The 23,492-nt window shown below is 48.8% G+C and overlaps 1 protein-coding gene across 1 annotated transcript in view; it reads left to right on the forward strand.

The window, feature by feature from the left end:
- Window positions 1-23,492, forward strand: part of Fbn1 (fibrillin 1) — a 217,364-nt gene that overhangs the window by 21,640 nt on the left and 172,232 nt on the right. The window contains exons 3-6 of the mRNA XM_004639014.2: window positions 4,071-4,153; window positions 6,110-6,208; window positions 16,167-16,262; window positions 17,480-17,575. Of these exons, the coding sequence (XP_004639071.1) occupies window positions 4,071-4,153; window positions 6,110-6,208; window positions 16,167-16,262; window positions 17,480-17,575 (374 nt within the window). The remainder of the gene's footprint in view (window positions 1-4,070; window positions 4,154-6,109; window positions 6,209-16,166; window positions 16,263-17,479; window positions 17,576-23,492) is intronic.

Here is a 23,492-nt window from a genome sequence, read left to right on the forward strand (position 1 = left end):
ATCCCGGGGGTTGGGGTGCTGTCGGCCTGAGTTACAGCTGTATACTGAGCTATTAAACAAGTGTGACCTAGGGTCAGGTGGCATCTGAACATAGTTCTTCACAACCAGCCAGCCTTTGTCTTAGCTCTATTGATGGACTTCTGTGATCTTAGGTTACTGATGTCACTACAGACCCTGTGGTGTGCAACACCATCCTGACCTCTAAAGACCCTTTGCCCTACCTAGGGGCTAAGAGAATGGAATTAGGAGTCAGGCTTTCTGGGTTAGAATCCCTACTATATGCTTATTCCCAGCTGGGGTGCTGTGGCTCGTTAGTGTAGCCTTCCTAAGCGTGGATTTGTGTAGCGTGGAAGGCGGCAGCAACAGACTGGTGGATGAAATGGTCTGTCTTGGGGGTTTGAGGCAAGGTCTCACCATGTAGCGCAGGCTGGCTTTGAACTCACTTAGGTAGCCCAGGCTGCTCTTGAACTCAAGGCAATCTTGCCTCCTGAGGGCTGGGATGATAGGTGTGTGCCACCATGCCCAGTGACAGTAGTCTGTGTTGAACACTGAGAGCAGAAAGTTCTTTTCCTTTGAATTTCAATTGTCTTTCTTTGTATTTTAGGGAAGGGTCCACAGGGTGTTCAGGCTCTCACTACTAAATTGGACTCCTAGTGATCCACCTGTTTACAGCCTCTCAAGAGCTGGGATTACAGGCGTGCCACCAGGCCCAGTCTCAGTTGCTGTCTCAACATGCCCCGGGGGCAGGGCCAGCACAGCAGGCCTGGGGATTGAACCCTCAGCCCTTGGGCCTGCTTGCAGGCACTTTAATCCACTGAGCTATTTGGCCGGCCCTTCAATCTTCTTTAATTTGCTTCCCTCTGTCTATTGAGGGGAGAGTGGGGTGTTGGAGATGGCTATGCAGAGAAAGTGGCGTGAGTGGTACACTTTCATTTACCCTCAAACAGTGACTTTATTAAAAAATCATCTTCTTTATAAGTGCTGTTTGTATTGAAACCTTAGAATAAAATGTTTTATAACAGAAATAATCCCTTCGACTTCACATATTTTACTGCTTTCCAACTTAAATGAGGCATTCATTTATTTCTACAGTCGGAGTTGTGCTTTTGTTTCTGTGTGAGTAGAACAAGAGGTCACCTCACTTATGTAGCGGGTTCTGCTGCTTTGCAGTTCTCAGGACCCGAATTGGCCCAGAGATGCTGTGCATCTGGCTGATCCTTTTCTTTGAGCCACATGATATGAAGATATTTAATGCTACAAGAGCAAGTGACAAGGAGAGTAAAACAGTCATTGTTCTGTGATATCGTGGCTTGAAACCATGAAAATTCAACTGTATTTCTCCTGATGGAGGGTACAGGTAGAAAACAAAGTATCCAGGTCACAGCCACACCACAGCTTGAAATTATAGAGCATCTCGAGAAATGCAGGAAAATGAAAAAGTGCTCCTTAAGGAAAGAGAGTGATGGCAGAAGGCATCCTGTAGAAAAGATAGCTCAGTGTGGAAGGGGATGTACTGTAGTGCGCGACAGGGATTGAAGCGGAAGAGCACATGCCGGAAGAGCGGACAGCTTCCCAGGTCCTCATCCCGTGGCGCAAGCAGTTGTGGCCGTTTCTACTTTTGCTCCTCTGTCTGTAGGCATAGAGCCGTCAACTACATTTGTATAGTGCCATCGACTACATTTATACCTCTAAGTCTAGACTCAACTCTTCCTGTTAGCTGCTTGCTATGCAAGACAAGGACGTAGCTCCTTACGTGACCCGTCCCCTTTTCTCTTCCATTTTTGATCATTTTAGAATGACTTTGGGGTGACGTTATGGTGTTCCTGGGTGCAGTTAAACCAGTTCCTTGGCCAGCGGCCTTGCTGTCCTCCACGCCTCTGCTCCAACCCGTTTCCCAGCTCAAGCCATCTCTTTACACGGTGATGCTTTGGAGGCTGGGCACTTGTAGGGGATAACCTTTGTGGATTGTAAGCTTTTCCATGCTTGGACAGATTGTAAACATTTAAAGGTGATGAACAATGTTCATGGTATTGTGATTTTTCAAATACATTGGGAAATCTTAATATCTTGCTTTGGAGGACTGAAATCACTGACTCCGGGCCCTTTTACCTTAGCCTTTTCACCCTGTTATGTGTTTTCTCCATAAATACACTAATTTTTGTCAGACAGTATGACTTGGCTTTTGTTTGAAGAGCAGTTCCTCCAACCACAGGGCACCCTGCGTGGTCTCAGGGGTCCTGTGAAGGGAGTCCAGAGTCGGTTTGGGGTTGGGCTGTGTCCAGGGAAACTGTCAAAGTGGGCTGTTGGTGGGAAGCTTGGCGGCCGTTGACATTGGCTGGGGCTGTCCTTTCCAATGGAGAGAACTTTTATGAAGTTTAGAAGGTCAGGGTGTCCTCCCACCCACCTCACCCCAGCCCCCCACCCTGCCACCTCCTCCCACTTCCCTGTCGGCACTTCTGAGTTTGCCCAGGAAGTTCCGGACCCTGAATTTTGGAACACGACTTTGTCGTAGGAGGGAGAAAGCGTCGAGAGCTCTTGACTTAGAAGTCTTAATAATAAAACATTTGTCTCTGCCCGCATCCTGTCGCGTTCCTTGGGCTGAGTCAGAAGATGTGCTGGAATTTAGGTCAGAAGATGGCTGTGTCCTGCTGCTGCTGCTGCGTTAGGCTGTCCCTGCCCTTTTGACACAGCACCCGTTCCTGCCCATTGCTCCATCTGATGGGCACCCTCGCCTGGTGCACACAAGGCAGAAATATTGCCACCTAGTGTGTGCAGAAAATAAAGTAGACCTCAGGGAGACCCTGCAGTCAGGCTGTGCACATGCTAAGCCTCTGGCCAGCAGTCCTCTCCTCCCTAGTTTTGGAGAAGTCCTCAGCTGTTGGCTATGGAGTTAGGGTCCCTTCTTTATGGCCCTCCCCGTCTTTCTTCCTAATTCTCCTCTGACCTCAGCCTCCCTCAGTCAAGCTAAGTGGGCACTGGGGCTTGCAGAATTCCAGGTTCTGTGGAGTAGGGACAGGCCAAGTCCTGCCCTGGTTTGAGGAGAGTTCTGAGAAATTGTTTCTTGTGGTCCCACACGGAGAGAGAATGTGGGCATGCCCTCCAGCCAAGCCACACCTTTGCGCTATGGAGCTGTAGCTTACAGGCTTGTGGCTGTGGAACTGGAGTGTTTATAGTGGCGAGTCTTGGCATAGTTTCTGGTTTGTGCCACTGATTGCAGAACTGTTGACCTTTCTTAATGGTTCCTGAACGTCAGCGAGGAGCACTGATGTTTAGGCTCAAGGACACAGGAGAGTGAGATGAATGGCTTCCTTTGGGCGTCTGGATGCTCCTGCTGGTTGTTTCCAGAGCAGGAGTAGCTAACGCTTTACCTGAAATTGCTCCCTGAGATCATTAAATATAGATCATCCTGAATGGTGGTTTTGCTCCAAGACGTGTAATGAGCTGTGTGCACAGTTTTATTTTCTTCCTAGTTCTCCTCTGCCCTCAGCCTCCCTTAGTCAAGCCTAAGTGGGCACTGGGGGTTGCACTGACACTGATTTTATTTTCGTGTCACTGCTGATATCAACTGCAATTCCAAACTTTAGCTAAAGAAGTATTTGCACATTTTGGGCTTTACGCTTTCTGGCTGATGTTAAAGTTGGCATTCCTATAATTTTGGGCTAAGGAAGAACATAGAACCATTTTAGAGGTGAGCTGAGCCATAGTGTAAAAAATACAGTTTCAAAGACTAGATATTTAAAGCAATCTGAGTATGACTTTTATTACTAGATTGGTAGAAAGTTTGTTGTTTGTACAAGACGCACGGCTCCGTAAAGTTTCTCATCTGCGCGTTGCAGCAGAAGGCACCAGGTTTTGCCCCTCGAGGTTTTGTTCCCTGATCCACTGCATGCTCAGATGTTAATATTCCTATTGCCGTCTTTGTGTTATATTATTCCAAATTACTAATTATTTTCCTTTGTTTGCCAGGGTTCATTCTGTTTTTATAATGTAGAGATGTTTTTCATCTTTCATTTTATCCTATCCCTTTTTATTTTAAAAAATATGTATGGAATTCTGTGTTTTTGTTTCAGACCCAATGTCTGCGGATCACATTTTAATGCTTACTGTTGTCCTGGATGGAAAACCTTACCTGGTGGAAATCAGTGTATCGTCCGTAAGTAGACCGGCAACCTGGCCTTCTGCCGTTTTCTTGTGGTGGTTTAGGCTGCACGGCAGTCCTCAGAGTGGCCTTTGGGGCTGCATACTGTTCATATGTGCATAGCGAGGCCTTCTAGCCCCACTTTTAGGCTTTTTTGACTTCCCTACTTTTTCTGAATCCAGGTTGGGAAATAGACTAGCTTCATCCAAGCCTTGTCATAGTCCAGTTCAGTGACTTCCTTTACAAGGCTTCTGAGACACACAGATCAGAGCCACAGGGACACTGGTTGTGGTTCATGCCCTGAGCCTATGCCGCATCCCCTTGTATAGATGCACCAGCACATCATCACATTCACGGCATCTTGGGAGAAAAGGTATCATGGGTGATTTTCCCACCGCCATTTCTAACTTCACTGGCTGCAGTAGGCCACACACATCCCCAAACCAAGTACGCTGAATGTGGGCCACGAAGACCCAGAGCTGATCCACCCTTCGCGGGGAAGAAAGGAGGGCTGGGGAGAACGTCGGTGCCACCTGCGATTCCTCTGTGGATTTCTGCTGTGTGTCATACCTCCCAGTTCCCATGAGATCCCCCGGATGTTAGTGACAAGTCGGGCATAGGAAGGAGGAGCCATCTACGGAGGCACCCTGCCACAGTCCTTGGGGCGCCTGCGCTCTGTGGACTTTTATAGACGTCATGTCTGTGAAGTGGGTTTCAGCCTTCAGAAAGCTCAGGCGGTATAATGGAGACAGTCGGAGCCGGAGGTCAGCAGGGAGCCGCCTTGTCCACCTTCTCAGGCGAGCCCCGGAACGGTCTGCGGAGATGAAGCTGTCGTGGGAGAATTTGCTTGCTGATCTGAGGACCCTGCGCATTCCCAATTCCTGATTTTGACCAGAAAGCATCCTGCTTGTTTGGCGTACTGTGGCTTATTTGAAGTCACGGAGAGGCAGATTTAGTGCTATTTGGAGTTTTCTTAATGAGGTAGACGGCAGAAGCCTTTCCCAGTGTTCTGAAGAATTGTTTGAAGAAGTGCTACCCTCAGAAGCCGAAATAAACGTTTATAGGCCTCTCGGACAGCTCACTCCATAATGGTTTCCGGTCCTGTCGCAAGCTCTTTGGATGCTTTCCTGCGCATCCTGTCCCGGGTGTTACTGAAGCTCTGCTGCAAGTTTGCCTCTCACACGGTGCTGTGAGCATCTGGGGAAGAGAATGCCAGCGATCGGGAGTGCTGGCCAGATCTTGCCTGCTGATCAGCGTATGTCACATGTCGCTGAAGCTTGCTGACGGGGCCGGGGAGATAGCTCAGTGGAATACGTGCTTGCCTGGCAGGTGCAAGGTCCTGAGTTCGATCCCTCGTACCACCAAAAAGAAATAAATAGATAAATAAATAAACTTACCCTTCTGGCCACCAGCAGAACCTTCGGTGGCAGCAAGCCTTTGCCTCTGGAGAGCGTGGACATGTTAATCTTTTTCTGACAGCTGAATGGCTCTCTGACTGTAGAATCACAACTAGGAGAACTAGGGCAGCGGACTCTACACTCTCCTCCTAGGCTGTCACTGTAACTCAGGAGGGGATAAAAATTAAAGAAGATTGCCTCCCAAGACCGTGGCTGCAAATTTTGAGCCCTTCATCATAATGTCCATGTGCAGAGGGTTCTTACGAGCGCAGAAGGGTGTTCCGATGCCGGATTTTTATGTGTTCATTTTGTTTGTTCATCACAGCCTGTCCTGGGCGTTGGATAAATTAAGTGCTGTGGACTGAACTAAGAGGAGTTGAGAGCCCTGACTTAGAAGGGAGCTCCCAATTGCAGGGCTGGAGTGTTTGTCCCCCGGAGCTGGTTTGCACTCGAGGCCTCAGGTCACGCAGGCACGGGGGCGAAGCGTGTGAGGGGGCTGAGAGCCCAGGTCTCTCTGGAAGACCGCATTCCTGTAAGCAACCACGTGCTGACAGACCTCTGCTTTTCTCCACAGCCATCTGCCGGCATTCTTGCGGGGACGGATTCTGTTCGAGGCCAAATATGTGCACTTGTCCGTCTGGTCAGATAGCGCCTTCCTGCGGCTCTCGATCCAGTGAGTCTAACATGTCATTATATATAATATTATTTTATGTGGTTATGCCCTATTTTCTCCTAAATTTGCTTTTGGCTTTTCTCTGTGCCTGCAATACATTTTTTCAGTAGAACATCTGCGTTGTCTGCTCTGCCCAGAATACTTGGAAAGACTTTCCCTGAGCTGGTGTCCCATTTGCCTTCGGCAGTCTTTATGGGAAAATGACCTGCAGGGCACAGTCAGTTGGAATCATATAAAGACCATGGCTGTCTGTGTAGGTTGTCACCTTAGTCATTTTTATATCCCCCCCATAAACACCATAAAAAGGTGCTTGATTCAATGATTATTTAATGAACATTTTTGGCTCAGAAAATGCTAGGCATTTTTCCTTGTGGTACTGAAATATGAATCTGATTAAAAATTTATTTAAGACTTGAGACCCCTGCCTTTGCAAGAAGAAAATGTATGAAGTCAGGATGGCAGTTTCTGGGAGTGCTTTCTCCTGAAGCACAGACAGGGTTTCCTTCTAGAATTTTGCTCCATTGTTCTGTGATCACTATTCTATACTAGGAAAGCCACAGTTTATTCTAGAGAGCTATTGCTTTCTTGGTCTGTTTTGTGTCCCCTGAAAGCGTGGCATCCACCATAGTAAGGGAAACGTGGGAACCATGGGAACCATGAAGGATGTGGGTCATTATTGATTGTGTAAGAAGCTGTAGTTCTGGTCAGTATAAACAACCCCCCCCCCCATGCTCTGGCCTTCACTACGGCAAAGAATGTACGTTACTTTTCCAGTTTCTTTTGAAAAAAATACTCTCCCATTAGCAGTGCTCTTGGCAGGGCTGGAGGGAAAACATTGTGGGGTTGGGGTAGTCTGCTCTGTCTGTCACACGCAGTGTGTCAGGAATGTTACCAGTCCTGACACTGGTGTAAGAGTCCTGACGCTCATGCGGCTTTCATTAGTTGATAGATAGATGGGACAGGGGAGTTGTCCAGCATAGCAGACCCTCTGTGTATCCACTCACCCTCCTTGGCAAACGCAGGAGACTCCATCTAAGACTCTTGTAAGATTTTTCTGTCCAGGGATCAGGCAGGGCAAGCTAGAGGTGCTGGAGGGCCAGCAGATTGACCAGACCTGGAAGTAAGGCGTAAGCAAGTCCAGGGGGACAGCTGCTGGCTGGGTGTCCTGGGTCCTTGCCCGTCAGTGCTGAGACTGGTTCTGTGTGCATCCTGCAAGTCCCTCCTGGGGCTGAGTCCTCATTACCTGCAGGGATAGTAGTAAACTTGGCGATATATTCCTTTAGCTTCTTCTGTGCTCTGCCTTACACTCACCTACCAGTGATTTCTGGAATTCTGCAAAGAACTCCTTCCATTCAAATATGCTGCCTCGGAATCTGCTTGGGGTAGAAGGCAAATGCTGGATGCCTCTCATTTTCCATCGGGGTAGACATCCTCCCACAGGCTGGGGAATCCTGTGCAGTGCACTGAATATAGCACACGCTCGTTGCGTCTCTGCTTGGTTGTGAATGTGTGTCCTCCAAGAGCAGGCAAGTGAAGGTAGCCACGCTAGAGAGATAGAGTGAGGCTGGTGGCACTCGAAGGCACATGCTGAGCATCCTGAGCTCTACCAGGAGGACCTGCAGGCTGCCACTGAGGAGAGACAGCAGGGAAGAGTACAGCTATCCCTTGGAGAATGAGCCCATCTCTCAGAGTGGTCCTTGAACCAACTGACACTGCAAGAAAAGAGAGCAGTGGCCACGCTGGGTACTCTGCTGGGAAGATCTTTAGTGATAGTGTGAGCTGCTCAAGATTTCGCTGTCAAGTAAAAGTTACGAGATATGGTGACAGGATGTCAGCCAGACCAGAGCAGAATGCCGTAGGCTTTGAGTACTTTTGTCCAGCTGTAGGCTGGGGGGAGGAGGGTGCTCAGGTCTGAGGTCACTTTCAACCTAGAGATTGAAGTCCTATGTGTGTGGGTGGGTCTCATCTGTCATATGTGGATGGTCCCCAAGCAGCTTGCATGTATGAATGGCGTAAGAGGAGAGTCTAATCTCACCAGGGTCTTGGAGGCATTTGGAGCTTGTAAAATCATCATCGTGGTTTTCATTGAACTAATATTACCTACTCATCTTGTAGAATTAAAGATGGCAAAATGTTTCAAGTTAAGGGTAGCTGGAAGGACCAGAATTCCTTTCTAGCTTCTTGGAGTGGCGTTCTGGGAACAGTTGTGGGGTTCTACAGAGCTTTCTGGTGACAGTGTGGTAGGAGGCATGTGTGGACGGATGTGGCAGATGATAATCTGCCCTTGAACTCTATGCAGGGCTTGCCTTCACTTCCTGTTCTACTAGAGGGCCAACTAAGATCATTTCACCATTGTTTTATGTAAAAGCATTCATGCCTGCTGTGTGCTAGGGACAGGGGAGACCTGGTGAGCTATGGGCATCTGAGGGGCTCAGTTTTCACTTCTGAAAATGTGAAGAGCTGGGTGTGGTGGTGCATGCCTGCAATCCCTGCACTCCCGAGGGTGAGGCAGGGGGATCACAAGTGCAAGCCCAGGATTAACAAGACCCTGACTCAAAGTAAAATACGAAAAAGGCAGAGGGTGTAGCTTAGTGCAGAGGCCCTGGGTTCAATTCCCAGTACTAGGGGAGAAATGGGAAGAATGGAAAAGAGCACCCCTTATGGGTGGCTTTGGCTCAAGGGTCCTGACAGCAGACAGTTATCCCTGTGTGACTTCGGAGCAGCTGTGTTTGCAGGGCTTTCAGACTACCCGTCAGCATTTCTCCTGGGCCACAGGAAGATGTGGCTTGCCTAGGGCTGGCGCCATCCTTGACGTTGGTCACTGAGGTGGCAGGGCAAGAGAAAGCTCAGCTAGAGAGGACCTGATGGAGGCTTTCCGGGGCTCCCCTTCCTCCTGTGCTTGGCACTCTCCTCTGTCAGTGTCTGCGGCTGGGGCGGGGTCCTGAGGAACCCTTGTTCTCATAAAGACCTGTCCTGGTTTGGGGATCTGCACAGTGAGTGCAGCTCTTCCTCCCCCGCCGGCATGAATTGCCTAAGCACGCTGGGAGTCATAGGTCGTTCAGTGCTATAAGAAAATACACCAAGCTGCACAATTTCTAGACATTTGACTTCGATTTCCTATAGTGCTGGAGGTTGGGGAGCCCCAGATCGAGGCACCGGCAGTGCCTGATGTCTGAGGAGCAGAGGGCTGTTCCTCCTAGACGTCGCCTTCTGTGTCTCTTCGCCTGGTGGAGGGGGGCTGTCACAGGGCACCAGGCCCATTCCTGATGGCCACGCCCGAGGGGCCCAGTCACCTCCCCAAAGCCTGCTCTGGTATTTTCATCACAGTGCCTTTCCCCAGATTTGGCGGGGGGGCTGCAGCCATTCATAGTGTAACACGTGCTACTATAGAAAATATGTCCCTGTCAAGTTTGATTCCTGTATTTTATGTTCTAGAATGTGACAGTCCATGTTATGCTCAACCTGTTTTCCTTTGTACACTTTTTAAAGAGACTTTTAACATGACCCTTCCTGTTTTGGAATAATAACCTATGCAGAAACAGTTTAAGAAATCACATGGAGAGATCCTGGGAGCCTAACGCTTACCAGGTCTTCTGGGGCGGCGCCTTACAAAGCGGCGAGATGCTCTTGTCACCACCAGGACTCTTCACAGTGCCCTGTGGGTCATTTTCCTCCTGCCACTGGGCCCTCCTGGACCCTGACAGCCACTTCTCTGTTCTCCCTTTCCCCTTCCTTTGTCTTCTGAGGCCACTGCAGGCACCAGCAGTTCTATTCCTGATTGTGGCCTAGCAGGCTGTGGCAGGCGTGGCCGTATGTCAGCCTCCACCTGCTGGGACGCTGGCTTGTACCCAGTTGCCTCCTGTCCCCCTTTTGTTCTTCAGAGAAAGCTGCTGGGAGTATTTGTGCACAGTCTCTATGTGTACACAAGCCTTCACTTTGGCCTGGGAGGAACACAGTGTTTGAGTTGTGTGGCAGTGGCCTATTTAGCTTTTTAAGAGTGGTGAAGGGATTTCAGGGCTGTTTGTGCCCTGTTGCGCCTCGTCAGCAGCGCACGAGGCCAGCTTCCCCACCTTCTGCCTGCCTTTGGTTGTCGTCACCGTTTTGAGCTGTAGCTCCTCCGATGCACCCAAGCGGGGGTGATAGCTGAGCGTGGCTGTCGTCGAGATTTGCCAGTGGCAGTGGTGTGCGCAGCTTTTCCTGTGCCTCTTTGCCACCGGAATTTTTTTTTTTTGTTGTTGTTTTTTTGGTGCAATGTCTCTTCAGGCCTTTTGTCCAGACTTTGATAGCTCATTCTTTTGCTACTGAATTTTGAGAGCCTTTTATAGATTCTACATACTAGCTATTTGTTAGCTAAGTGAATCTAACTTTTTCTCCTACTCAATTGCTTGATTTTTCCTCTTTTTTATGAGAATTTTCACAGTGCAAATGTTTTTGAATTTGGTTAAATCTGACTTATCAATATTTTTCTTTAACCAATCATGCTTTTGATGTCAAACCTTAGTGTGATTTGCTTAGCCTTTGATCTCAAAGATTTTCTCTGTTTTCTTTTTTAATTATCATAATTTTAAATCTTTAAATAAATTTATTTATTTATTTGATACAGGGTCTCACTATGCAGCTTAGATGTATAGTGATCCTCTTGTCTCAAGCTCCTCAGTGCTGAGATTGTCGGTGTGCAGAACACACCCAGTTTCAATTGTTGGTACAACACATCTGGAGTTCCAGGGCCCATATGGCATGTGGTACTGGGGATTGAACCCAGTTCCTTACACTTGCCAGGCAGGTGCTTAGATCACTGAACAATCTCCCTAGCTCATCTCCAACTGTTTCCTTAGATACCTTTTAGTTTTATATTTGCTTCTCCATTACATGTTGAGATGAGCTTTGTATGAGGCATGAGCTTATGATCCGGGTTTAGGTTCAGGTCAGACTGATGGATATCCAGCTATGTCAGCACCATTCATTTCTGGAAAAGTTATCGTTTATGCATGAACAATGCTATAGTTTTGGTCTTAAATGTCCTGAAAAGGTCGATGCATGTGCTGCAGGCCTTTTGGAGAGTGGTGAAACCTTTACAACACAGGACCTAGTGGGAAGTCTTTGGGTCCCTGGGGATGCACCCTTGATGGGACTAGGGAACCACTGAGCCCTGCTTGCATCTTTTGCTCCCTTGCCATATAGTGATGTGTGTAGTCACAGCAGGCACAGAGCACCAGGGCCAGACTAATTCAGAATCACCTCAGCTGTTCTAGTGTCCTTGCCTTCCAAGGACAACTTCAGGGTGATGTTGTCTGTTTCTACAGAGCCTTTGAGGGTTTTGATCGAAGCTGCCACAAGCTCCTGTGTCAGGCTGGGGCGTGCTGGCATGGTGCATAAGCCCTTAGAGTTTTTCCAGATTTTCTGACTTGTGGTTTGCTTCCTGTCCGTGAGCACTGGGAGTGCTTGTGTTCCGAGCGACAGGCTGAGCTCTGGGAATGTAAGCAGAGGAGCAGTCTACTGGAGGGCGGATCGTACCATCCCAGGCAAGACGGAGAAGTCTCAGCGCCTCTTGCAGAAACTTTCTGAGGAGCTGTGGGGCTTATATGGACAGGTCAGAGAGGGTGCATGGAATCTCCTCCGGTTTGTTCTGAGAAGTGAGCCGTTGGCTGGGGCTGTGCTTTCTGGTTGGTCTGCTGTGAAGCATCTTCATCCCGGCCATCATTTCACTTGAGTTTCTCGGAGCCTTTTCCAGTTCAGTTAGGATTGGTTTTTTAAGATAAGCTTTTTTTCTGGTGGAACCGGGGATTGAACTCAGGTCCTTGTGCTTGCCAGGCAAGGGCTTATTCTACTGAGCTATCTCCCGGGCCTAAGATAAGCTTTCAGTGCTATTTCACTGAGCTATGCATCCTTAGGTACCACAGGGCATTTATGCGCACACTGTTATCCCTCCAAGTGCAAACTGCTTGTGTCCTCTAGTGACTTTGCCCGCCCTGTGGGTTGTCATCTCAGATGAAGAGCCCAGGAGCTGTCCCACCTGTTTCATCTTTCTGTCTCTGCTTTTCCTATGCTGAAACTAGAACTTCTGCTCACTTTTAAGATACTTTTTTGCAAAGTGCTTGAAAGACTCTTTCTGCCAGTTATGGCTGGTCTTTAGAATCATTCTTGACCTGGTGCATCCCAAGAGAATTAGTGTTGGAGGGGCAGACTGCTCCTCATTTAGCCGTGGAGAGCACCCCCTCCCCCACCTGAGTTCTGTTCCACAAGGGGCCATTGACTGCACTGGTTGCTGATTGAGGAACTGTGTGTAGTATGCCCCTACAATACTCCCAGCTCAGTGACATTGCTTTTATTTGCATAATTCTTACATGCAGCACTGTAATGTATAACAGAACATAAAACTACACAGTGCAATCAGGAATAAAACACAGTACTACATCAATAAAGTGTACCATACAAAAAGGACACTGAGGCTTTATCAACAAGATGCATAGAACTGCATAACAGCGTGAAAAGACACATAGGGGGCTAGGGGCGTAGCTCAGTGGTAGAGTGCTTGCCTAGCATGCACCAGGCCCTGCGTTCAATCCTCAGTACCACACACACGAGAAAGAAAGAACAGGTAGTAAGTCTGAGCAGTGGTTAACCAAGGTTGGCATTAAATGAAGAGTATCTTTAGAACCTGGGGTACCCGTACCTCTTCATTCCTGTAGTGCACTCCACTTAGATATTAATGAATTGACTGTGCTATCGTGTAAGGTTTCTTCCACTCTTCTTGCTTCCTGGTCAATGGAAACAGATGTTCAGCCAGCACTTGTTGAAAGACTGCAACAATTTACTAAGACCTGAACTGAACAGACGTTAACTTGGGGCCTCTGCTGGGTGTAGGTCAGTGACAGTGGTTTTTGTTGGTTCCAGGATATTGAGCTGTGCAAGAAGCCCTTGGAGGGAGGTTAGGGCCTAGGGCTAGCCGCACATTGACAGCGGAAGCCAGTGTACGTCGGCACCTGTGTTTGCCCCACGTTCTCTATTTCTGCCAGAAGTTTAGCATAGATCATGTTTAGGATAGTATTCTGAGGTGGGGCATTTAACACATCCAGTAAAGACTGCCGCACTCTTATGTGTGGAAAGGGAGTCCCTAGTATTCAGTTGCTTTTCGTTTCTCCTAGAGGCATAGAAACTGATCTGCTAATAATGAGACCTGAAATTCTTGTCCAAATCAGTGAACTTTAGACTATGCGCTGGTGGGGGGGGCTTAATACAAATGAGAAGCGATGGGTGTGCACTCCCCTCCGAGCGATTTCCTGCCTGGCCCCACTCTCTACCCGGCTCCTTCTCTTCCCCGTGGAAATCCCGAGTGATGCTTCTCCCCGCTGGCCAGTGCTTGCTTCTCCGGGGTACTGAGACTTCACTGTGAGTCGTCTCCTGATGAACGTGTGCATGGCAGAGTGGGGCTGGGGCCTCTCTCTGTGGATGAGTTCGTCCTCCTTCTTGTCCCTACACGAATTCATGGCCCTTGGCTTGCGCAGACCACTGGAGTAACCACGCCTTACTGTGTCACAAGCCTGACTGAGTGGCTTTATCTTTTAAAGGAAAAAGAATATTTCATGGTCAAAATGATTCCCCTGAGAAATAGGGTAAAAAAAAAAAAAAATATATATATATATATATATATATATATATATATATATATATATCTCAAGGGATTTTAAAAAATCATTATTATATATTTGAAATAAATGGAATCATTTTTCCTGAAAAAAGATGAATTCATTCTGAGTTTCAGCCTGGACAAATAATGTGAAGTCTCTGCTTCAGCTACCGTTCATTTCTCCCCCATTGTAATCTCAGAGTTGCTCCGTGGCTTTGTTGCCTGTGTGGGAATGAGCTCTTGGCTTGAGCTACTCTAATTGAAATCAGTCTGTGGGCCAAGTTCCTCTGCTGCTTGGCTGGTGACATCATTTCCTGCGCTTCTCCCGTCCTCACTGTTTTTCTAAGATAGGGTGACGCTAAGTATAGCTTCACATTTTAGAGCAGCTGTGCACCTTTTCCTGACCTACTTAGAGCATTCTCCAGAGTTTTCACCAAATCTTTTTCTCTTTGCATAATTATAGCTGTGACGATTTAGCTCAAAAGCATGTTGGCTGGAATGTTTTTAATGGAATTAGAGGAGCCTAAAATAACAGTTTGTTGGAATTAGTTTCCAAGGTTGCTTGATTTCTATAACAATACTTCCATAAAGGAGTCATTTCTACTTTTATAGATGGAGAAGATGATAATTTCTTTTTTATAGCAACCTCACTAGGGCTGCGCAGGTGGGTAGCCTCTCAGGCCCAGCCTGGCCTCTTGGCATCAGCATCAGGTACCATGAATCAAGTAAACAATTAGCACCGTTTCCTGCAGCATCTACAGGCAGCCCCACGCTACTGTAGGCGATGTAGGGATGTAATAAAAAAGCACAACAGCCTCTCTGTTGTTGTGAAGTTTTCAGACAAGTAGGTTGGGTATGGAAATACTAGGGTAAAATACCCTCTGAGGAGCGAGGCCTCCCATCCAGCTTGGGAGAGAAAAGGGAAGAGAAATTGGAAAAGCACAAAGGAAAGACCAGACATTTGAACAGGACGGTAGGACAAGTGGGGTTTCCACGTTTGGTGAGAACTGTGTTTTGCAAAGAGAGATTAGAGGGGGACTCCGTGAAGTGGCTGGCACATGCTTCTCTTCTGCATGAAACCCAAAGTATCAGCACAGCAAAGAGCTAAATAAAAGATAGGGAATAGGACGCGGGGAGACGGCTCTGGGAATCGCATCCCAGAAAGGCGTGCCGGAAGGGTGCTCATTCGATCGGGCGAGATTTGGTCCCTCATTCTTTCAGCTCTGGCGAGGGAGTAGGTATGTGCCTCTCTGTACAGGAAATTGTCCAGTCCTTTCTGGGAGTTCAGTCCACCGCACAGGAGAACAGTGTCAGCCAAACCCAAGATGTTCACGGCCCGTCTGCCTCCTTGCAGAGAGAGGGCTGCGAGGGATTCATGGTAAACAGGAGCAGCCTTCCTGTGCTCTGTGCGGAGGGGCTGCTGCCACTGGAGGACAACCTGAGGGCTCCACAGTGCTGGCTTCGTTCCCGAGCTACTGAGGCAGAGACAGCTGCATGCTGGAATAGAGACAGTGACGTAGTTGCACTCCTGGTCTCTCCCAACAGAGCCCGCAGGTCATTCTTAAGACTCCAGCTTCCCCAGGGTCTGGGCAGCTCAGGCTAAGGCGTGCTGGAGCCTTCTACGCTCACTTGGAAATGGGCGCCTCTGTAGGTGACAGCGTGACAACCAGATCCCCAACACTGCTCGGCTCAGGGAGTGCAAGGTTTCTGTCTTCAACAGCTCAGGACCCGCCCATTATCAGTTTGATTATTAAATGCGCTCCAAGGCGACTTCCTTTTGCTCTTTTCTGCCTCCAGAATTGCTTTTAACAAAACGGCATGGAATTCTTCTTACTCTAGCTGCCTACCCGAGACTGTAAATCTCAGGAAAATTATTGCCACCACGATCTCATGTGCTTCCTCTCGGCACCGAGCTCTCTTTGGTGGAAATTACAGAAATGACATTGAGCTGTAAGCCTCGCTAAATCAGGGAAGTCATTTGGCACAATTAAAATAAACACCAAAGAAACAATGAGATTGCCTTGTAAATGACTTCATAGCCAGATGTGGCCATGCATGCCTGTAATCCCAGCACTCGGGAGGCTGAGGCAGGAGGATCCACGTGAGTTTGAGGTCAGCCCGTACTACACAGTGAGAGCTTGTCTTAAAAAAAAAAAAAAGTAAATGGCTTTGTACATACGGGTGATCACGTGAGTTGGCGCATTTCCTCGTGCGCAGCGTATCCTGTAAATCCCTTTATCTTCAAGGCACTGTACATCAGGTCCTGTGAACTGTTGGACTCCATGTAATTAAAGTGCAGAAATGAGTCATTCTTCCTCTTTTGCTTTCAAGTACAACACTGTAACATCCGCTGCATGAACGGAGGTAGCTGTAGTGATGACCACTGCCTCTGCCAGAAAGGGTACATAGGGACGCACTGTGGACAGCGTGAGTAACCCTGCTGGCCCTGAGGCTATGGGCGGTCCCTGGTGGGTGGACCCGCGGGGTAAGTCTAGCGCCCTGATGGCTTTGCTCCACTCACCGGGCACACAGCGTTTTTGCAGATGTCTGGTGGCCCTGGGGGAGGACAGCTCTCTGGCCCGACCCACGCAGCGCTGTTCCCATGGGGCTGTGTTGCTGAGCTACTCTGCTCAGTTCCCAGCACCCTGCTTGCCCGGGTCTCTGGCTCGCAGCCACTGCCCCCGGTGCCCAGCCGTGGCCAAGGCCTGTCCCACTGTGTGCCTTCCATTGCTGTGCACATTATCTGCCTGGATTTCTGGAAGCATTTCCGATAAAGTATTGCAGACCCAGGCTCGCCTTCCGCCCCATGCCATCCCCGGTGACCGCGGGCTGAGTCTCCTCCGTGGGCCAAGCCTGACCCTGTGCTCTGGTCTGTGGGCTCATTCTCAGGCACCGTTCCCTGTGGCTGCCTCTGCCAGGGCCTGTGCTTTGCAGAAGATGAAATTTCCTGTACAAAGCTCATTTTGGGAGCTGGGGACATAACTCGGCAGCATAAGCACCTGCCTGGCAAGTGCAAGGTCCTGAGTTTGATCCCCAGTACCACAATAAATAAATAAATTAATAAAGAAATTAATTAAAAAGTTCTTTTTTATATGAAATTTGGAAAAGTTCAAATGTAGGAAAATGAAAAGGGCACAAGAATCCCAGCACCTGCCCAGGGGCTCCCCCAGCTCCCCTGTGCCAAGCACCTGCAACCCAATTTGGGCTCAGAATGTCCAGCCCTTTGGTGTCCTGCCTTCCTCCAAGACAGAGAAATCTGGGCCCTGAACATGGGTGGTTTCTCTGTAGAGGCAGATGGGACCTAGTAGATCCTCAGCTGGACCCATGCGATCCCACCCCATGGCCCACGTGCATAGTGCTATGAAGTTAGGGCTGCACTGGACATGTCTATCAGGGAAGGGCGACGCGGGAGGAGGGGTCTTGTCTGGGGGCAGCTGGATGGGGCTGGATTCCGGGGTGCTGGGAAGGAGGATGATGATGATGATGAGGAGGCCCCTTTGGGTTTCCCAGGTGTTTCCCGAGGGGCGGTGCCAAGCAGGTACAGGGGTGACGTTTCCTGGTCGTCCTCTGTGGAGACCCCAGGGCTGCTCCTTGGTGTCACATTGCTCCCTGTTGAAGCTGCCCTGCCTGTCTTTGTCTTCCAGCTGTCTGTGAAAGTGGATGCCTCAATGGAGGGAGGTGCGTGGCCCCCAACCGATGTGCCTGCACGTACGGCTTCACTGGACCGCAGTGCGAGAGAGGTAAGGCTTTCTGAATTCCTTGCCGAGGGCGTGCTGGTGGCCAGCCTGTTCGGCTGTGTGGAGGCTTCGGGTGTGCGCCGCCGCGGTGTGGTCTTGCTGAGCTTTCAGGGCGTTTCTAGTTGTCACTGGGGCGGCATCCTTGGTGGTAGGCTGCTCCTGAGTCTGCACAGGCTGCTGGCTGCCCCTTCAAGGGAAGGCCAAGCAGCGAGTGTGTGCCCTCGCACTGGTGGGCAAAACATCCAATGGGGAAAGCTTGCCGTGAGGATGTGGATGAAGCTCTGCCTTATCCTGTTGAATTCAAGAAATGGTTCCCAGCAAAACAAGTGTATGGGAAGGGTGAAGTGGACAGTGGAGACACAAAAGCAGAACTGCTAGGCTTTGAGGTCCTACTGTGGGAATGGCGGGTGTCTTCTGGGAAAGGGTGTAGCGTCATCCTCCTGGTGCATGGGAGAAGACCAAGGCTTGGGGAACCCCAGGGCCCCCCAAAGAACCTGGAGCTTCTGTGTGAACGTGGATCTTCTGCTTTCAACTTTGATGTTCCTGGCTGTTCTTTTTTTTTTTTTTTTTTTTGCTCCGAATGCCTTCAAGGCATGACTCGCTGTCTTGTGTTGTGGGGATCGAACCACAGCAACCTGAGCCTGACTGCTTTGTTGAAGCAGCCAGTTAAAGAACTGAGCTAAGGGGCAGCCCCCCCCCCCCCCCCCCCCGTGGCTGTTCTTAAAAGAGACATTTACCTGCTTTGCCTGCCAATAAATAAATACAATGGATGTTGAGATATGCACGTAGGTGCATATCTACCCCTAAATCTTTCCCTATGAATTTTATTACTCATCTTGTCTGTTTCTGCAGTGTCTTTTTCTCATCATTCTTAGTTTCATAGTTTTATGTTTTTTTAGTTTTTATTTTCTGGTACTGACAACTGAACCCAAGGTCTTCCCTCTGCCGAGCTACACCTCCTGCCCTTGAAAAATGAATTTTTTTTTTGACACAGATTTTTCCTTAAGTGGATAGTGGCTAAGCTGGCCTCGAACTTTCAGTCCTTCCATCTCAGCCTCCCAGAGTGCTGGGGTTGCAAACCTGTGTCATCACATGCCCAGTTTATAGTGGTTTAGAAGGTCCGTGTTGTATAAACCTATAATTGAAAAGTACTCAGGGACTTTAAAGCTGTAGTTATCACTTTCATCCAAAGTTGTAAGATCTTCTGACTCTAAGATGGGAGACAGAGATTAAGTAGCAGATCTCCAATAAATGTCACTTAAGACATAGTTGAGAAAAACAGCAGAAAGTGGTATGTGAAAAATTGTTTCTCTTTTCTATGTGTTCAAGTTTGCTTACATGCACTTACTCGCTAAGGAAGCAGTAAGTACCGTAATACATTTTGACGAGCAGCTCTGGATCAGTCATAACCAGTAGTGGAAAGAGTGTGCTGCATGTCCGTTGAGGCTGGAATGACTGTGTGATGCACCCTGGGCCCGGCCTTCACGTCTCACCCCGGCCTCCCTTGGAACACCCTTCTCCAGGGGCTCGTCTGCACCACTTTCACACCCATGCTTTTATTGTCTTGGAGCTGATACATCCGGTGCTATTAAGAGTAATAAAGACAGTGGCTTTCAGTAGGTGGCACCACTTTGTGGCTTTATGAACATGGGGGAGGGGACACGAGATCACAGCTGCCACCATGTGACCTGAGAACCTGGGTGTTGAGGGAACACTGAGCTTAATACTTTGTTTTGGAAAACTCACCAATGGAATGACGCTATAGAGTTTTCTGTATCTACTACCGTGGTTAATAATTTGCCAAGAATGGGATGAGTGCAGGATGAAGACAAGGAAGAAGACTAAGTTGCTGTTCAGGAGGAGACCTGGACACCAGCTGTGACAGAATGTCGCAAGTGCGGTGAAGAATATGGGTTCCTGTAGCTCAGGCATTGACCAGAACACAATCTGAAATCCAGAGAGCGTGATGTCGAGTCATTCCGCAGTTATTTCTTTAAAGGTTTGCTCTTTGCCCAAGGTTAATAGGTTAAATGAAGGAGTGGGTTGGAGTACTGAACTCCTAGTCAAAACTGGTGCTGTACTCGGGTTTCTCCAAGTTTTGGGGTGCCTCTAGCTGCCGTCCTTCAGGGAATGTGTAGGAATGTGAGAGTGTGTGTTGGTTCCACAGAATCTACACAGTGGTGACTATGTCAATCGAGTTGATCCTGCGTGGCAGGTTTTCAGGCATGTGTGGAAGAGCAGCTGGGGAGCAGGAACCAGCTCTCCTTAGTCCCTCGACCCCACTTGTCCCCGTGAGTGTGGCCAAGACCTGCGCTGCAGGAGGGAGGCACGAACGTCATTTCCCTCCGCATGTGGGAGAGGGCTGCTCCTGATGTATTTCCACCGATGGGGTTTTCACGGGCTCTAGCTTTTATGGAAGTTATTCGCTTGCTTCTGTAAGGAATTGGAGGCTGCAGGTCCTTTTCTCAGATGTCTGGTGGTGATTTCAGGAGTGACAAGAAACCCCCAGAACCCAGAGATAACAAACCCATGCTGCAGCGTGGGGTGAGTCCCGCGCGACATCTCCTGGTGGTGGGTAGCACTGTGCCTAGCAGGAGAAGCCTGGGGCTGGTCACATTCCTCTTTCACTGGGATATAGTTTTAAGAATGAGCTTCCAGGGGGCTGTTCACAAGTTCCCTCCTCCTCCTAGGAGGGTGCGCCCAGGTTCTCTTCCATTCACTCCAGCTGTCCCACTCCACCTTTTACCACACTTGCGACATTCTGTCACAGCTGGTGTCCGGGTCTCCTCCTGAAGAGCAACTTAGTCTTCTTCCTTGTCTTCATTCCCGCGCTCATCCCAGTGCCTGGTGTGCGGTGTACTGCTGGCGGGCCTTGGAGAGGGTCCGCCTGTGTTGGAGATCACAAGGCCTGGAGAGGTAGTCCTGGGCTCTGGGCGAGGAGCACTGGAAGACTGTGGGCAGTCTTGGGAGCTGGCTGGGGGCTTCCTGCCACCACCATTGAAACGCGGGTGCCTAATTGAATTCAGACCATGTTCAGAAGTATCATCCTCCAGGGGCACAAGATTGCCATTGTTTATCAGGCAGGGAGATAGAAGGAGATAGGTGGCAAAACCAAGTGGCAGGAGAAATAAAAATGAGAATTGTCCTGTGGTGATGTAATACCCATAAAAAGGAGCCTTTGGGGCAGGTTCGAGCACCCCTAAGGCCCAGCATCTCTGTCCTGGGGGACCACGAGACTTTCATACCTCTGTAACTACCTTGGGGACCCAGTGCGGGGGAGAAATTCCCCTGGGGAGTGATGCTAGAGGGATTTGGCTTGCATAATGCCAACAAATGAAATTTAATAATCCCCGAGCATAAGCTTTTGGGTTGGCAATGGAAATCCATGCTTAAATTATGACTCAGAGGGATCATTTATGAATGGGGTCAGGAAGCCAGTGCGCCTCGTGCACCACTTTTAGTCACTGAAATAAATATGTCAGTTCGCCCCCCTCCGTGGGTAAGAGGCATGGGGTTGTGCTCTGCCTGCACTGAATGTTACTTAACTGCCTGAGAGCAGCACTGGCTCCATTGTCCCCGTGAAACAGGCCCCACCTGGTTGTCACACACTCTTCTCTGAGCTTGCCTCTGGGTCCTTGCGTTTTCTTCCTCCCGTGGCATCCTGGATCCAGGGCTGTCTCTTGGTATTTTCCTTGTATCTCCAAGTTCCTTTCACTTCCCCTACCATTTTTTTCCTATCAGTTTACATCTGTGATTTCTGGTTCCCCCTGCGACCCCACCCCCAGCTTCCAATAGAACTCAAAGCCGCCTTGACCCTGCAGTGCTGCACATTATCCTTTGTCATTAGAATACCAAATTGAGGTCAGCTGGCTGCTTCTTTGGCGACAGCACACCTGCATCATTGATGCTATAGTTACTACCAACAAAAGACTGTGGAAGGCCAGGTGTGGTGGCACAGGGCCCAAAGCCCAGTGCTTTAGGAGGCCGAGGCAGGAAGATCGCAAGTGTGAGCTCAGCTGGTCCAGCTCAGTTTTACTGAGATCCGACCTCAAAACCAAACACCAGCTAACCAAACACACACAACAACATATACCACCCCCAAGACCCAACACAAACTTCCCAAAACAAAGGCTGGCAGAAGCATTGTAAGAGATAAACCCCATTTACTAGAGACGTACACACAGGCAAAGAGGTAAGATCAAACAGCTTGTCCAAAGAGAGACAGCTTGTCAAAATCAGAGCTCAGTCTGGCCCGTCTGGCTCTTGCGCCTGTAGACACAAGCGCTACACTACCCCTGGGACCCCGGCCAGGGCGCCTCAGTGAGCAGAGAGAATGGCCTGAGGATTGATGGGGAAAAACCTGGAAGCACACATGTAGGGTAGGAGTAAGAAACTTTTCACGAAGCTCTGTTCTAGAATTTGGAGGATGAGGGTGTGACTCTGTGGTAGAGGGCTTCCCTGGCCTGGGAGAGGCCCTAGATTTGACACTCATAGCTGGAAAGAATAAAAGAAAAAGAAAGAAGTAACATGAAAAAGAAAAAAGTCTTGGCCAGCTAGGTAAATTTCCCCTTTGGGGGAGTTCAACTAAGCTGCTTTTACATAATTTTTAAAACCAAGAGAAAGAAGTCCTAAGTACTTTGGATGTGTCTAGCGTGGAGTTCTGGAATACTGCTCTGTTTGATTGATTCTAATGATTTAAGGGTACCAATTTACTCTTGGAAAGAGCGATTAGAGTCTGTTTGCAGAACATATAAGTGGGGTCCAAAGGACCGAACCGACGCGCCTAAACAGACATGTGACATGAATCTTGCTGTCCGGGGCGGTTACCAGGGCTGTTATACACGCCTGCAGTATCACAGCTGTTCTGGAAAAGGCTGTTACAGAGTCAGCAGTACATTTCAGCAAACCCGTGACCTGTTTTCTCTTAGAGGAAGCATCTGAGTGTTTTAGAAATGGCCTGAAAAGATTTATAGCTAACTCTGGTGCCTGCAGTGGGCAACTACCATTTTAGCTGCTTGGGGGTCAAAAATAGGTTTAGAAGAAAAACCAGTGAAAATAATGTTCTCACCTGGCTCGTAAAGCACGTGGGATTGGATGAGTGTCCTAAAGTCAGGTTTTGTGCGAGCCAGAGCAGGGGGTCTTTTGGAAGTCCCTCTGTCCTGGCTCTATCGGGAGAGTTTCATCCCTACTGTCAGTGAGCGAGCAAGCGAGTGACAGGCTCCTCTGGACCCTGATTCATTTCTTCTGTTGGGTTCCTACCCCTGTCCCAGCTGGGAGGGCAAAACCTGGGTGGTGCCGACTCTAGGGAGGCTGTGTCGTGCTGGCTGTCAGGAGACTGTGGACAGGGGATGCTTCGGCTTTAAGAGAAAGGAACCTTTGGGCAAAGTGGAGCAGGGTAACCAGACAGCTTGCTACTCCTGCCTCCTGTGGGTGGGCTGGGCAGCATTTGTCTATGCGATCATGAAGGGGAATGGCATAAACAACTGGATGGGTCATATCTGCCTATGAGCAGCTGACATTTGAGAAATTATTGTTCTTTTTTTTTTTTTTTTTTGGTGGAACTGGGGATTAAACTCAGGCCCTTGTGCTTGCCAGGGAAGCACTTATTCCACTGAGCCATCTCCCCGGCCCCAGAAATTATTGTTCTCATCCCTTAGTTTCTCTTAGGATATAAAGGTGATGATTTTATACAGTTAGCTTTATAATAATTTCATGGAGTAATTCTCCAAAGGCAGCACCCTGTGAAGTAGCTACTAAGCATGTATGGTGTACACCTACAATTGCCCGGTCTACACTGTGTCCAGTACGTGGAAAATCCTAACAAATTCAAAGTTATAGTAATCAGATGGAACACTTTGGTTACACATTGCATAAAAGCAAGTATATCTCAGGGGCCTTTAGAGCTTCTTAGAGTCAGGGA

The sequence above is a fragment of the Octodon degus genome, unplaced genomic scaffold, assembly GCF_000260255.1.
Source record: "Octodon degus isolate 3935 unplaced genomic scaffold, OctDeg1.0 scaffold00105, whole genome shotgun sequence".
NCBI lineage: Eukaryota > Metazoa > Chordata > Mammalia > Rodentia > Octodontidae > Octodon > Octodon degus.